The 17,402-nt window shown below is 33.7% G+C and overlaps 1 protein-coding gene, 1 long non-coding RNA gene and 1 other non-coding gene across 5 annotated transcripts; 1 reads left to right on the forward strand and 2 right to left on the reverse strand.

The window, feature by feature from the left end:
• Window positions 1-992: 992 nt before the first annotated feature.
• Window positions 993-1,099, forward strand: LOC145049084 (small nucleolar RNA R71). The gene has a single exon (XR_013683200.1). It is a non-coding gene; the product is annotated as a small nucleolar RNA R71 (small nucleolar RNA).
• Window positions 1,100-7,313: 6,214 nt separating this feature from the next.
• LOC145097222 (TMV resistance protein N-like) lies at window positions 7,314-11,738 on the reverse strand. The gene is made up of 5 exons (XM_079034752.1): window positions 11,089-11,738; window positions 9,795-10,884; window positions 9,404-9,697; window positions 7,881-9,304; window positions 7,314-7,680 (listed from the first exon to the last, which is right to left on the reverse strand). The coding sequence occupies exons 1-5, from the start codon at window positions 11,565-11,567 to the stop codon at window positions 7,614-7,616; spliced, it is 3,354 nt and encodes a 1,117-aa protein (XP_078890878.1). The 5' UTR covers window positions 11,568-11,738; the 3' UTR covers window positions 7,314-7,613.
• A 3,079-nt stretch (window positions 11,739-14,817) lies between these two features.
• LOC145097223 (uncharacterized) lies at window positions 14,818-17,165 on the reverse strand. Of its 3 annotated transcripts, none has more exons than XR_013704278.1 (3): window positions 16,371-17,113; window positions 15,841-16,276; window positions 14,818-15,350 (listed from the first exon to the last, which is right to left on the reverse strand). It is a non-coding gene; the product is annotated as an uncharacterized LOC145097223 (long non-coding RNA). The 3 variants fall into 3 exon arrangements; XR_013704277.1 differs by lacking the exon at window positions 14,818-15,350 and adding an exon at window positions 15,355-15,551; XR_013704276.1 differs by lacking the exon at window positions 14,818-15,350 and having other exon boundaries at window positions 15,355-16,276; window positions 16,371-17,165.
• Between the last annotated feature and the right edge of the window lie 237 nt (window positions 17,166-17,402).

Raw genomic sequence — 17,402 nt, forward strand, 5'->3', positions numbered from 1 at the left:
CATGCTCCATGAAGGTTCTATAGGCTTGAACTTTTTCTGAGGGAATGGCTCTGGATGGGTATGGCAAAGGAGGGTTGTATGTCTTCAGAAAACTTGTTTTTTTATCCTTCCCGACTGGACTCGTCGAGTCCATTTTGGTGACTCGGCGAGTCGGATCGAGTTCTTCTCGTTCTGGTTCTTCTTCCTTTTCTGCCTTCCCTTTGGAAACCCTTAGTGTTTCAGCCAATTCTTCTTCACCGCAGGAGGTTATAACGCTCACGTTCTCGTTCCTTGGATTGGGTTGGGTGTCGCTCGGAAGTTGACCCGGTCTTCTTTCGTTTACTTGATGTGCAAGTTGGCCCAGTTGTTTCTCTATGTTGAGAATAGAAGCTTGCTGATTCCTCAACATGTTCCTGGTTTCCTGCATTGCCACATCATGATCATTATGCCTTTTCTCGGACGCGCTTATGAATTTTGTAAGTATGTCTTCTAAGTTCGTCTTCTTGTCCGTCACCGGTTCCTCTTTTTGATAATAACCCCTCTCCCTCTGCTTATATTTTTCTTCCTTAGCCTTTCTGTACTCTTCGTATGGGAGCCACTCCTTCTTCGGTTTCCTCCAGTCTTCATCATATCTATCGCCGCTAGAGTAGCATACTTGAGCTTTCTTATTTCCATTCTCGTCTCGATCACATTCCTTTGTAAGATGAGGTCCGCCACAATGTTCACATCCAACTCTAATAGCATGGATCGTTTGATCCATTTTCGTCATTCTTCGGTCTAGGCTATCGAGTTTCGCTATTATCGCCGCCATACCATCGTTTACCGAATTTACTGCTCCGCGACTCACTTCATTCCTCGGGTTGTGGTATTCTCTAGAGTGCTTAGAGAATTCTTCAATCAATTCCTTTATTTCCGGAGGTGGCTTTCGGGTGAGCGGGCCTTGTGAATCGAGTAGTTGCCTTGTGGTGACATTTACTCCATCATAAAAGATGGAGACCTCCTGTTGGCTATTTAGATCATGGTGTGGGCAATTTCTAAGTAGGCTCTTGTACCTTTCCCAAGCTTCATAAAGGGATTCTCCGGGTTGTTGCTCGAAGTTGGCAATGGCTTTCTTTAATTTGGCTATCTTGGAAGGTGGGCAGAAATGGTCAATGAACTCTTCTTTCATTTTGGCCCATGTGGTGACCGATCCGGGAGGGAGTGACTTCAACCAATCCTTTGCAGCTCCTTTGAACGTGACAGGAAGCATGCGTAGTAGCTGGACCTCGCGGGGCACATTAGGTACATTGAAGTAATCCGCCACGTCATTTACTTCATCTAAGTGCTTATAGGCGTCTTCATGATCTCTCCCGTGAAATGGTATCTCCTTGAGTTGAGCGAGAATATGGCCCTTTAGTTCGAACGTAGCGGTAGCGGGGATTGCGGGTTGCACAAGTCCCGGGCCGGTGTCATCACGCATCCTTTTCTTCCACTCCCCCATGGGGATCTCGTCAATATTAGCCATTGCGGTGGCTAAGTCTTCTTCAATATCGGATGTGTGCTCGCTTTCTTCTTCGGTCTCGTATTCGGTGTCTTTCGGGATCGGATTTTCGGTTGACAACGATGCACTGGATGCTCCTGCTTTGCTGCTCCTCTTTTTGCCAAACACGGATTTGAAGTTTTTGAGTGGTGAGTTCTTTGAAGAGGTGGTTTCTCCAACTGTTTTGCCCTTGTTTCTTCTTAATGCGGTTTCCGGATCTTCAAGAGGAGGAATTAGAGGTGTAGAAGATCCTCGGGTCATGAACTAACTGCAACTTAAAACAAAACAGAACGCGTAAAAAAGAACAAAAATTTAATCTGATTCAGCGTCAGACTCGCCGAGTCGGGGCGAATGCACTCGGCGAGTTCACGTGAAAATCAGAACGCGTGAAAAAGAACAAATTTTTTTTTTTTTTTTTTTTTTTTTTTTTTTTTTTTTTTTTTTTTAAACAAAAATTGAACAGAAATTAACTTTGCGTAAGATGAATCTTACACAAAGGGTCGATTGAATTAGAATTTAATGCTAATTTTAGAACCGTTCCCCGGCAACGGCGCCAAAAACTTGATGTGTGTAAAACTCACTTAGTTTTAATCCTACTTTAATTATCAAATAACACACAAAAGGCAGTGAACCTATCAATTGTGGTATAGTTCAAGCAAGTAGGGTATCGAACACAGGGAACGGCAAATTAAATTAAAAACTAATTCTATCTAAATTACTTTAGCAAATAAGGGTTTTTCTCTAGTTTTACAAGACTAGAAACTTATTAAACAAAACTAATGCAAGGCTAGAAAAGAACAAATCAACTAGATTCAATAATGGGAAAGAAACTTCTGTTTAGTTCAACTCGGTTAACTTTATGGTTGCTTTTAAGGTAATAGTGCAATGGATTAATTCTTTCGTTGGTTACCGATTCAAGTGATTAAGTTGTGTTCACTACCCTAATCCTTAGCAAATAGACTAATTCAAACAGTGGCCAATTGCTTAACTTAATTATATTTACTAGATTAATTATTCGGGTTAAGTTAGACTTGCAATAGCTAATTAAATTGTTATTTTTAATTAACCTCTTGTTCAATAGTCATCTTACAAGCTCGCACATGAATTTACTCAATTTTACTTATTAATCCTAGTTTCATATTCATTAATCCTAGACATATGATTTAGTGGTCACTTATCATACGAGGTTGATAATTAATAGATGTTCATGCTAATTAACTATCTTCCTATTAACAGAAAATAAATTATCATTCATACACAAGGTTCTTTAGCAAGCTAAAATAACAATTAATCACCAACTTAGAATTAATCCTACCAATCAATCAAACCATATTGTCAACTTTGTATCCCCAAACAGAAGTATAAAGAAATTAGTTCATAACTAGGGTGAATAACAGCAAACAAATAAGTTCAAGTTGCTTAATCATATTGACAAAACAAGAGAATTAAGTAGAATGATGAAATTACGCCTTAATTACTCCCGGAATTGGATCTAGCTTCTTTGGTCGACTTCTAGGGTTCTTCTGGCTTCTTATTCGCAGCTTAAGGCCTCTGAAACTTCCCAGAATTCTTCTCTCTTTCGCATTAAAGAGTTATCTTTATATATGCATACCGACTCGTCGAGTCAAGTGGTGACTCGTCGAGTCCCTCTCACATTAGTCGTAACCTGATAACTGTGTTGACTTCCGAATGCTTATCTCTCTGAATCCGCGACCGGACTCGTCGAGTCAAGAGATAACTCGACGAGTAGAAGCCTTATTTTGGCTGTTTTCTTTCTTCTTTCCACTCTTGAGCTCTCAACCGCTTCTCTTGCTTCCTTTCGCTTCCGAGCTTCATCTTTGGACTGAAAAACACAATTTAACACTTTTAAGTACCTTTTGTCCATAATATGTGATAATTTAGCCAATATATGAATAATAAACTACACTTAATACACACTAAATATGCACATATCAAAATACTCAGTTATTTTTAGATTTTCTGCATAGTTTAAACATTTGTGAACCCCGTGTTCAAACTGAGGGGGTTTGTTAAATTATACTTAGAGTAAATTACAGAAATGGTCCTTCTTGTTTAGTTGAATTCTCAGTTTTGATCCCTAAGTTTAAAACTTGATAGGTTACATCCTTATGGTTTGTGAAAATTACACTGCAGTTCCATATTCCATATAAAAAACCAAATTACCGTTTCTTTCTTTTTCCTTTTTCTGTTAACAATTTATTATTATTATTATTATTATTATTATTATTATTATACACACACATGCTATTGTTTTTTATCTTTATTTTAATAGAATTAATATAGATTATTTATAAAATTATTTTTATTTTTTAAATCAGTTATCTAAATTATATAAAATCATATTATTATTATTATTATTATTATTATTATTATTATTATTATTATTTATTTATTTATTTATCTTTCTTTTTGTGGTTTAAAAATCTTTTAATATTTTTGATGTTTTATTTAAATATATTTTTTAATATTGTTTTTTTGACGTTTTGTTCGTTTAAATTATATAACGATTTTTATGACATTTTTTTCGAATAAACAAATTAAAACAATAACTCGAACTTGGACAAAAATTATTTTTCGTTTAGTTAAACGAACGAAAATGAACAATGGTCTCGTTCGTTCATTTATGTTCGTGAACGTTGAATTATGATGTCTGTTTACGTTCATTTATGTTCGTTAATTTAATTTATTTATATTAATTTATGTTCATTTTTTAATTATTTTACCATATTATATGTCCGTTTATCATTGTTCGTTTGTGTTCTTTCATTTATGTTCGTTTAGTACGTTCACGAATATAAACAAACGAATATGAACAAAATAATTTGTTAAACGAACAAACGCGAAAAAGAAAATCTCTTTCATTATCCGTTTGTGTTCGTTTGTTAGTTCAGCTAACTTAAATGAACGAACACGACAATAAACAAACACCGCATGTTCGTTTGTTCATTCATGTTCATTTATTTGTTAAGCAAACATGAACAAAATCATTCGTTTATATGTCAGTGCTTCTTCATTTGTTGCCTAAATAATTATATTATATCTTAGCGACAGAATGGCTTGAAGCTCACATTTCTCACTAAAGAAGCAATAATTGAAGGTAATCTTCAAGACATTCCTGCCGCTAATATATAATATAATTATTTAGACAATAAATGAAGAAGCACTGACATATAAATGAATGCTTTTGTTCATGTTCGTTTAACAAATAAAAGAACACGAACGAACAAAATAACAGACGGTGTTTGTTTATCTTCGTGTTCGTTCGTTTAGGTTAGTCGGAACGAACACAATTTCCTTTTCATATTCATTCGTTTAACAAATTTTCTTGGTTATGTTCATTCGTTTATGTTCGTGAACATACTAAACGAACAAAGATAAACTAACACAACTGATCAATGTATATGAACATAAACGAACATATAAAATGATAATATAATAAAAAAAAATGAACATAAATAAATTAAATGAACACACTTAAATGAGCATAAAGAGACATTATAAGTGAATGTTCACGAACATAAATAAACGAGCAAGACCATTATTTATGTTCGTTCATTTAACTAAACGAACTATAATTTTTATTCATGTTCGGGTTATTGTTTTACTTTCTTTATTTGAAAAAAAAAGATCAAAAAAATCATTATATAATTTAAACGAACAAAACTTCAAAAAAAACCAACATTAAAAAATATATTTAAATAAAACATCAAAAACATTAAAATATTTTTAAACCACAATAACAAAGATACATAAATAAAGCAAAAAATAAATAAATAATAATAATAATAATAATAATAATAATAATAGTATGATTTTATATAATTTAGATAATTGATTTAAAAAATAATAATACTTTTATAAATAAAATATATTAATTCTACTAAAATAAAGATAAAAACAATATTATATATATATATATATATATATATATATATATATATATATATAATAAATTAGTAAAAGTAAAAGAAAAAAGAAAGAAAGGGTAATTTGGTCTTTTTATATGGACCAAAGACCTACAGTTTAATTTCCACAAACCATAAGGATGTAACCGATCAAATTTTAAACTTAGGGACAAAAACTGAGAATTTGACAAAAACACAAGGACCATTTCTGTAATTTAATCTTATACTTATATCTCTTTTTATTCATTTATGTAAATATAGGGGTCTCTTTTGTAACATATTGTAATTCATGTATATTGGTGTTAATACAATGTTCTCCCTAAGGGGTTTAATAAGTCAAAAAGTTGGAAGCTTTTTAAATAAATAAGCTTTGCTAAACACCCTCTAAGTCTATATAATCTGATGATCTATTTTACGCGCAATGGCTAAGTATCTCTCTAATCTTTAAATTTAATTTCATGTTCAAAACCTCAACTCTCTCTCGAATCAAAATATATGGTTTTACACGGGGTTAATGGCCGAATTTGGGAGGTAAGCTTGAAGCATTATGTGTTGTGATTCTTCCTAGTTCTTTATTCAGTGTTTGTAACGCTTTTGATTTCACAGGGGCCGCAAGGGACATAATTCGATTGAGACGTTAGATGGGTATGAAGCATCCCCTAACGATTCATTCCGCCTGTTGACTAATTAGGTAATTTGTCTTAATACTGATGATCTTTTTCTCTATTTCTATCGTTTACCCTTTCTAAGGCAGACTGAAATAAGGTACGCGTGTTGAGATATAATCTCCTCCAATGTCCGAATAGAGAAAATAGGGTGTGGGTGTTTAGTGGTGCTCCTAGTTGAAACTTTCTATATTTCATTTTGCAGCTATTAGTGATTTCATTTACATTGTATATGGAGGACCAAAATCAAAAGGAACAAGCATCAATGGTTGTTTAGACCTCTTATTAAACCTGTTTAAAAGCTGTTTTTTTACGCCTAGATTTTAGAATTTAATCCACTCTTGATATTAAAAGGATTGAATTAATATGTGTTTAAGTGCCTTTTCAAACTATAGGGTTCTAATAAGTAAAACTCCTACCAGTTATAGCAATGCACTTTCAAAATTTTCTTATTACAGCATAATACTTTGAAAATCTACCAAATGTAGCAATGTACTTTCAATATTCAAATTTTTTCCTATTAGAACATTATACTTTGATTGATATAGCAAATGGAACACTAGATAGATTTCAACATGGGAACAAGAAAAAAACAAAGTTAACATACCATCACTACCCATGATTAGTTCCAAAAAAAAAATTAGTTCATAAAGAAAAGTGTGTTATGTTTCATGTCCAATTCTATTAGCAGCTTACACACAACAATAAACTTGTCCCTCTATAAAATAACATGAAGAAAGTTAATGTGGAAAATTTCCTTTTTCTATTATAAGTCACTGGATTAGTAGAGAGTAGAGACCCATCATATCAACCTTTTCCAAAGTCGAGAGACTGACCACTTAACTTAATTTTTGGGTTTTTGGCTAAAAAATAATTATTACCATCTACAACAAGTCCAAAAAGACCACCATGTCAATTCAGAGTACGATGATCAACTTGAAAACAGAGAAAGTACAATAGTTCTTTGTGAAATGACTTTTTTGGGCCTCCAGAGCTTCTCAAAATCATCATGTTGTGGGTGCCTGCATTATGTGCACTCTACATAGCAGAACGTTTTTCCTATTGTAACAACTTTCTACAGATTGTATGGCAACTTTTAACCTGAAACCTATCAAAACTCTATTCACAAACAATTAAGGTTGCAATCAACACACATATGAGATTATTCATAACTTTCAAAACTACAATGTTATTGTTAATCAGGATACGGTTTGGGTTGATCCATGAAAAATCAGAGTGGTAAGCTAAAATTATATTTCAAAATACAAAGCATTAAGCTTTAAGTCTAAAAACAAAGTTACAAACAAGACCTACGATCAATTTTTGATTGTTCCATTAAATGAAGAATGGAACGAATTTATTATCAAAATCTTGCAGTTCAAATGACTTTTGGAAAGTCCCAACCTAACATCTCTTGAGCCATGGTTCTAATGGAGATCACTTCCAACTCATTCTCATTGTGCACTATGTGTTTCTTCTTTTGAAGAAGTCTCACATTGATTTCAACTAGTAACAATGCTTCAATCAACAGGAATCCCCACCACAAAGTCCCTTGAAATTTAGCTTAATCAAGTTTTTCAGCGTCTCTTTTCTGCAAAAATCATTGAATTTAGCTTTTTAAGAGAAAAAGTCAAGAGAAGAGAACAAATTAAGACGAACATTGTCTACATGTATAGTACTTTATTTTCTTTTAATTATTAATTTTGATTTGTGGGTGAAATTTAGTTACCGTCATATCAATTTTATTATTTAAATCAGTGTGACATGATCAATAAAGAACACAGAAAGTACCTGTTACAAAAGGATAATGCTTTAAAAAATTTATCCCTGGAGATTTCTCCTGTTGACAGCTGTACGTAGCAGTCAGATAATGAGCCATGTATCTCTGATGTAAACCCACACGACTCAAGAAGCTCCCTCGACCCGATGAACCACAGACCTTTTGCCAAAAGAATGCTCTGTGGAAGATGAATTATGCTTGTACCTCGTACATGTAAGTATTCTAAATGTTCTAAACGTCCAAGTTCCTCAGGTAACTTTTCAAGAAAGAAACAATTATCAAGTTTGAGAAAAGTTAAACGTTTCAACATACAAATGCTATCGGGTAGATGCTTAATCTTCGCAGATGACAAAGTGAGCATCTCTAAACTTTCTAATTCGCCAATACCCTCAGGTAACTTTTCAAGAAGCCAACAGAATTCAAGTCTGAGAGATTCCAGATGTTTCAACATACAAATGCTATCCGGAAGATGTTTAATTGTTGTAGATGACAAAGTTAGGTCCTCTAAACATTCTAATCGGTCAAGATCCTCAGGTAACCTCTCAAGTAGCAGACAATCTATAAGTTGAAGAGATTTCAAATGTTTCAACATACAAATGCTATCTGGAAGATGTTTAATTGTTGTAGATGACAAAATTAGCTCCTCCAGACAATCTAACTGATCAAGATCCTTGACCGTCTCTAGAAAACTGCCTTTGAGTTCAAGCTTTCTTAAATGTCGTAACCCCCAAATGCTTTGTGAAAATGTCTCAAGGTTTGTGCAAGCACATATACCTACAGAAAGAAGCATCTCAAGATTTCTAGTAAATGAGGTTCGATATTCTTCATAAAAACACTTAAACCGAAACTTTGGTAAGTTATTGTCAGGGTGAAGCGGGCATCTTTCTATGGTCTCTGCAATCAGCTGTAATTCAGCTGAAGGACCAACCTCAAGTGATTTATAGACACTACAAGAAGTATATTCATATTTGTGAAAGAAAAAAGAGCTAAAACTCAAACAACCACTTAAGTCTACATGGACAAGCTTGTTTAGACATCCAATGGGAGTGTGAAGTTCTACCAATTTATGACAGTCATTGAGATGTAACTTCTTGAGATTTGGAGTCATCCCAAGGTCAAGGGTCCTCAATTTTGAATGACTAATTTTGAGTATGGTGAGCTTTTGACATTCATTGGCCACGTGAAGTTTTTCCAAATCATTGCATTCATAAAGAAGCAACTTTTCAAGATTTGGAGCCAGCCGAAGGTCAAGGGCACTCAACCTTGAACCTTTAATGTCGACAGAGGTGAGCTTTAAACATCCAGCGGTCATATGAAATTCTATTAAATCATTGCATTGATGAAGAGTCAACGTCTCGAGATTTGGAGTAAGCCCAAGGTCAATGGTACTCAACATTGAATAACTGAAGTCAAGAAATCTGAGCTTCTTAAAGACCTAAAAAAAACAAAATGAATATTGGTGTAATAACAAAATAATGTATGTATAACATTATATAATGAACCATACAGATCAATCGATCAACCATAATTTTACCTTACTTTCTCCACCTTCCCAAAGTTGTACAATTCTGCTCTCATGCATTTGAAGTGCAGCAAGATTATTTGCTTGAAACGTTGTGGGTAAAGAACTAAAAGGGTAATTGGTCCAATCCACATATCGTAGAGCATTTGGGAAGCCTGAGCCGGCCATACTAAACTCCAAATCACTGGAAGAATCTCCAACAACGGAAAGAAATCTAAGTTCCTTCATCTTTCTCAAGCCTTTTATAAAAATATGTGGATTGAATTTCTTAGAGTGGAATTGTATACACCTTGTTGCTTTAGTACCCTGCAATCCAAAATAAGTCACCATGAAACTTGTGTCATAATAACTATATATGTGTTGGGTTTTTTCTCTACCAAATATAAGTAAACATTATCCTTACAAAATCATTAGCTAATATCTCTTCAATTTCATCTTCAACCCACAATCGGCTATGATTGTGAGGCTCATCCGGGTGCCCACGACGAACAATATTCCTGCCCATTTCTTCAATATGGTCATGCATGCCTAGGCAATCATAATACATAGTTATGAGAGATTTTTGTTGAAGAACTCTTAAACCATTTCTAGCACGAAATCCACGACTTTCAAGCGCTTTGATTGCATCATCTTTCCACCAACCTTTCATGATGCATGCAACATCTAGAAACATTTCCTTGTAATCTTCCTCTAGAGATATATAGCTTATTTCCAACTTTTTCAAAGTTTGTGTTTCCGGAATCGTTTTTAGTCTTTCTAGGGCATCTATCCATTCAAGCTCATCTTTTCCACAAAGAAACGAACCCAAAACCTTAATCGTCAAGGGAAGACGAGCCGCATAACGTACAACTTGTCTTGATAGCTCTTCATACCCTTGAATTGGAATATCTATCCCAAATGCAAACTTACTGAAGAGGCAAATTGCCTCCTCATATGATAGCAGATTGACATCATGAATGAACTTCACTCGGTGTGCTACCAGCACTTGCTCGTCTCTTGTTGTTATGATAATTACACTCCCCGGCTTAAACCAATTAAGCTGGCCTGCTAACACCTCAAGTTGGTCTATATGATCCACATCATCTAGAACAACAAGAACCTTGCTATTAGGCATCCTCCTTTTCATCATGTGTTTCCCTTCAAAAACACTACTTACTCTCATGTCTTCATTGAAGACATCTGAAAGGATTTGCTTTTGCAAAGAATTTAAACCGGAGAAAGAAGCCTTTTCTCTGACATTTTCAACGAAGCTTGTACCTTCAAAATGAAAGGATATGTGATCAAAAACAGCTCTTGCTAAAGTTGTCTTTCCACCACCTCCCATGCCCTTGATCCCGATCATGCGGACATCGTCACAGCCAATTCCTAAAGATGGTACAAGATTTTTGATACGGGTCTCCATTCCTACTAGCTTTTCATCAATGTTGAAACTAATGGAACGTAACTCTAGTGAAACCACCTCAACTATTTTTCGGATGAATTTAGCTTCATGCCTGCATTTTAAAGAAGATTCAGTTAGCTTACTCAAAATCCCATATGACCAGTCACTTTGAGATCTATAATTAACATATGAAAAATTACGCATTAAAATTTGACAATCGAAGTTGCCATATACGAGCCATTTATATCCAGGACTCTAGATTATACAGTAGATCTAAAAGATTCAGAATATTGCACAGATCTATTGAAGGAATTACCGGTCAGCAGTGTTCTTCAACTCCCACCCAGCCAGATCCGATGCTTCTTTGAGAGCCTCTCTCCATATTCCCGCAGCCTCTCTATTTTTAAGTTTGTCAAAGGCGTCTGCCACTGCCCCCTCTTGTTTGCGGACTTCCGAAGGCTCCACATCATAGAAAACGGGGTAAGCGGTATGCTCGTTCGTCTTCTGACACTCCATTATCTTAACAAGTTCATTCAAGCACCAAGATGAAGAGGCATATCTCTTGGAGAAAACAATGATGTAGAATTTGGAGTCTTCAATGGATCCGATGAGCTCATCACTGATGTTTTCCCCTTTTTTGATTTCTTCGTCGTCCTTGTAAGTATGAATGCTTTTTTGCTTAAGAGCATGATAAAGATGGTCAACGAAGTTCGTACGAGTGTCTTCGCCCCTGAAACTTAAAAATACATCATACTTAAAGATCTTGCGAATGGATGAAGTTGAAGAAGACGCCATTGAAGGTGTGATTGAAGGATCCTGATAAAAATCAAATCTTTGTTAAGCAAAGTTAAAATGATTGCGAAGAAATTTGGATGAGATGAATCTGGATGATCATCGTAAGCAGATTAAGAAGATAGAAGATAATGTGAGATGGCGATGGGTGTGGCTGGAAGACTTTTGGACTTCTGTGGAGAAAGCCAGACCACTTGTTTGGTCAAGGAATGTAAATTTACTTATCAGATCGCATTTCTAGTTGCATGTGTCTTTCACTTAATTATAACAGTTTTATTAAGAGTTATATATTAAGGCATAACGGTTGTGAAAAATATTTTACCATATTTACCATTTTTGTCAGGGAGATAAATGGAAGTGGGCTGAGTTTCAACTTTAAGCACGTCTCTGTATTTCCCCTTGGTTTCTTACTCTTTTTTAGTGGCGATATCGACTAAAAAAAGTAAGATGCAGTTTGACTTGGTATAAATATTTACAGTTTCTGTACAGTTTACTTTTGTGAGTAAATTGCTGTGTAATCATAAGGATTTGATACTTTTATTGATCATCACAACACAAAGATATTCTTTTGTTCAAACTAAGATAAAATATATGATTGTTCATTCTATTAGAAAAAAGATGTTTGTTTTATTCATAACTTTGATATGGTTAGTATTACATTTTCTTCCTTTTCGTTTGATTTATCATTACTCGACCACTAGTGATTTTCTTGATTCATGAATGGATTTAAAGGCTAGGGTGGAGGATTTATTTAGTCAAAGTTGGTTGGTTTTTTATTCTTTCTAACTATTTAAAAATGAGTGGCAAATTTTGTTAAATGGAAACGTAACTTTTTGGTGTAGAAGTCAAATGTGGGGAGTTTCTTATTGATAACCATTAACATATGTTTTAATTAATTTTCTACAGAGATCAAGATCTCTGTGATGTTTGAGAGGGGAAGTGAAAGCGGTTCTGTTATGTTCAGGTATATAGGCATAATTTGGCTTGATCTTAGGGGTAAGGAGTACCAAGTTCTGAAAGTTGGTATCTTATTATAAAAATCATGGCGATAATGATCTATATTTAATTATATAATTTTTTTGTGTGTAAATAATTTTGTATAAATAAAGGTCATGTAAAAACTATACATACACTGAAGGATCAAGGATGTGTGTGGGCACAATAAACATGGAGGTTTACCTTTCTAATGACCTTAAATTTGTTGGATTATGAGTTTCTGAGAGCATACTGTACACCTATTATTTTGGTTATGCCTTTTTTAACAAAAAACTATAGCTATGATATCATGTCAAAATTAAGTTCCTATCATCTAATATTGCAATATAACAACATATAGAATTGATTTTTTGTTGGTTTTCCATATTTATGCAGTGCTAATTTATAAACAAGTTAAATCATTACTCTGAAAGAAATTGGAACATTGCTCTGCATTATGGCAATCCAATTTCAGTAGGGTTGTATCTTTACCTATTCATTTTCACTTATAATTGACAAAAATATAAGTTATAACTTTTGTAGGCAAATGAAGTCTTTAGCATCAAACTTATTTGCCTGAGTTTAAATAGAATAAGCATCTTTGACATTATATATTTTCAACATTTTCTACCTTATCTTTGTGACATTATTGTTGAAATATAGTTACTCATAATTATTACATTGAACTTTTTAGTGGTTTACAATTTTTGAGTGAGGGACGTCAATATTTTGAACTTTCATGTTAAGTATAGTAGCTGAAATAATCATATTTGGTGAATGGTTGTAATATATCATGACTACTATTGGATTGTTTTGGCATGTGTTAGGATGTTTTGGGTTGGAATGTTTTGTTGAGAGACTATTTTCAACACATCTAATTTGTTTACTAATAAACATATGTAACATATTAACTTATTTTAACATATAATGGCGTAAATAAACAAAAAAAAAATATTCAATAACTTTTCTTTAAAAACAAATTGTATAATGGGTTTTCAGTAAAAGGCGAAAAAAGTAGAGTTTTTCTAAATTTGAGATTTGATATTCTATTACAAAAATATTTTTCGCTAATTGCCATCTGCTTTTGTTAAACATGGGGATGAATTTTGGGAACATTTTGCAGTTTTTATGACATCATTGGTAAAAGTTGAAAATTCGGAGTCATAACAGACTTTTTTGTTGCAAGGAAGACTTTTGAGAGGTGAAATTAAGGAATAGTAGGATGATGATATATATTTACTTTTCAGCAATAGTTGTAATTCTGGAAATAATTCTAAGAGGAATATTTCGCAAAGGTATTTTTTGCATAAATTACAAAAAAAAAATGATATCAAGCGTACCCTTGAATTTTGCTTTTGTTCCGTTTTATATAGTCGTTCGATTTTTTTTTTGTCGTTCAAATTTATAATGTTGTCTGAATTTTAAAACTTTATCCAAATTTTAAAATGTTATCCGAAAATAATAATAATAATAATAATAATAATAATAATAATAATAATAATAATAAAGCAACAAAAATACAAAATAGGGGAAAAAAACAAAAGACAAAAAAGTCATATAAAGTGGTGAAATCATAAAAGATTGGGGAGTACTTATAGCATTAGCCCTAAAAATTTGTTTTTTGTCACTTTTAGAGGAAATTATTGCGGAAGAGATACAAAAGAGAGGTTGCGCTTGAACTTCAACTTCATGAAAATCGGGTACTATTATGACTTTTTAATCACTTGAACAATACTTTTAATCAAATACCCTTGAATTTTGTACTCTTTGAGTTATACTTTACTGTGAGATTGCTTTTTTTTAATGGATCATAAACATACAACTTCCACGGATTCATTTTTCAAAAAGGAGTCGTTACGGTTCTAATGGTAGTGATTCATGTCATGATCACTTAGTTAATGGTGTATCAGCCAAGATGCCACCTATTTTCTTTGATTCTTATTGAATAGATTGCAAAACATGCAATTATCACCTAAAAACTAGTGGTTTATGTGTGTTTCAGGTAAAAAAAAATCCTAACCCTCTTACGCTCATGTAATAGTAACGTACTTGCATTTTGTTTTACCGAAAATAGCAACGTGTTGTCCATGATAGCTTGTATTTTCATTTGTTCATACCTACCATAAACTGCTAATGATTGCAACATCTACTTCCACCAAACATCAACCAAAAAAAATATATAACCCATGCAACACACGGGCCTCTTCACTAGTTTGGATAAAATTTCAACTCGTGGAATCATTGATAACAGTAAAAGGTGAATTTTATTTTGTTTATTTTGCTAGATCGGAATTCTCAGCGTGTTTGGATGTGCGATTTCAAATAGATGATTACCTTTTTTTTAAATCTCTGATAATAATCTTGACTTTGCTATGTTTCTCAAGCACTTCGCCACAATTCCGATCACCGAAACTGAAATTAACCGCCAATGTTTTTGAAATCGTTTCGACCGTATCGACATCGTTTTCAGTTGTGTTTGATGTGTTTTCTGGTGCACCATTCCACTAACCCTTCATTCCATCAAATATCTACTCACTATTCTTTTTATCTTTTTATCCTTTTTTTCTATTTTAATAAATTTGTTATAGATTTTTTATAAAAACTAGAAAGGTGACACCGTGTTGCGGGGTTGGATTTCGATTAAACCATTTCCAAAAGGAGTTTACATCGACTACATATTTTATTGATTATTCAGGGGTTAAAATGTTTAAAGGGTAAAGTCGACTGGCTTTGCTTGTAGATTGCAAGTCAAGTAAAAACCAATGTTATTGTCATACGATCAGCGCCTCTGTCTAGGTTGAATAAGAGATTCTGAAAAATCGAACAACAGAAAACAAATAACCATTAGAAGAATCAAACCTCTGTACTTTCATTTTTACATTTACTGGTTTATTTTCAATCCTTCTATTATTTACGCAGCGTATTTCGAAAAATCTTTCTGCCAAAAAAGAATTAGGGTAATCATCTAGCTATATCTTCTTTTTACCCTTTTTCTTACTAAAACTTCACCACCTGCCAAAAGACACAAATACCCTTATTAGTGACTAAAGTATTGGAAAAATAGATTGTGTTATTTATTTTACTGGTGGTTTCTTCTGGGGATGATGTTGTCATTCAATCCCAATTCAACAGGAACAAATAGTTTCCATACAGGCAGATGAACAAAAAAAGACATTTCTTCAAACAGGTTGTGGGCACAAGCATATATATCACATCATTTTGAAAGTTTACGTTATTAAGGGGTACTTCATCTGTTTTCATACGTTATTGAGATAAGAAAGTATGAAGAACAAAAATAAACCTCAACAGCAGCTGATACACCGACCTCTTCCATATTTTCTCTGAAGGCATCACGTATGGTAACAGCTAAATGAACTAATGACTCATGGGGCCCACATTCTTGATTCTTAGTTACTCATGTTACATGTAGAGCATCACATAACACAAGAAGAGCCCCTCCTTTCATGTTAAGTAATTTCTATGAATAAGAGCCTATTGATAAAGCATCAGTGATAGTTCCCTCAGCAGAGCTTTAAATAACCAGACACTTTCTGCCAAGGGCAAATTGGTGATTTAGTTTAAATGTCGCAAATGCGAAAACCTGCATCAAAGGTGGTTAGTTATCTGTGCCTTTTGCAGGCCATCCACAGCTTCAATTGTCATTCTCCTATCCAAACAAATGATTTCCTCAGACTCTAAGCATTTGTTGTAATAGTATAATGCATCATCTACCTCACCTAGAAGTAAACGACAAATGGATATAGGATATAAAAAGAAAATTAGATTATGATTTTTCCTATGTAATAAGTAACTGAGAGATAGAAATGTTACTTTGCTAATCCTCATTTCGTCTCCTCCAGATATGTCTTCACCCATCTTTGTCTGCAGAAACGAAAAAAGAAATCGAGTAATCAAAAGCAAGCTGTGATGGTTAGGCTTTAGGTTTGGTCGGCTTCTTAGTGTCGGTAGCAGTCGACGGTGGTAGCCGACACCACTGATAGCAACGGAAATATGAAAATCAAAGAACGAAGGAAAGAGGTAGATTGGTACAGAGACGAACCACCCTTCGCCATGGAAGCACCTCTATGATTTTGCCCTGGAAATCCATGGGAAGGCAGACATCAACCTCTAAGTGAATAGATAGGTAGTCGATTTGGTACCACGGTGATGGTTAGTGATAGAAAGGATGCCAATGAGTTCAGATAGAGATCAAAGGGTTTTGGAGAAGCGGCGGGAAGTGGAGGAATTAGAAGAAGATAGAGGAGAGACTGTCGGTGGATAATCCACAGTTCTGTAACCTTTTGATTGGAGAGTAATAGCGGTGACAGTGATGTGTATGGTGAGAAATAATATGGAGGAACTGTTTGTGTTGGTGAAAGGTTTTGAGAACGAAGGATTCCCAGAGATGTTGAAGAAGACGTTGCAAGGGAGAAACAGGAAATGGAGACGTTTCTGAAATGATGAATCGGCGAACCCTGAGTCGGTGATCCTGGAAACACTGGAATGGGGATGTTATCTACTGTTGATAAAGCCAGAAATGAAGCCTGATTGGTAGATAAAACGGTGAGGCCACCTGTACACAAACTACCTACATAATGACATAAAATTACTGTAAAAGAAAATAGAATTGCAACCTCACACTTTCAACTTTACTATTCCTAGCTTATATATATATATATATATATATATATATATATATATATATATATATATATATATATATATATATATATATATATATATATATATATATATATATATATATATATATATATATATATATATATATATATATATATATATAAGGTAAAGTGAATATACCTAACAACCTTATATAAGCTTAGATACTTAACTACATTATAC

Source organism: Lactuca serriola, chromosome 4 (genome assembly GCF_051521515.1).
Source record: "Lactuca serriola cultivar US96UC23 chromosome 4, Lser_US96UC23_V15, whole genome shotgun sequence".
Taxonomy (NCBI): domain Eukaryota; kingdom Viridiplantae; phylum Streptophyta; class Magnoliopsida; order Asterales; family Asteraceae; genus Lactuca; species Lactuca serriola.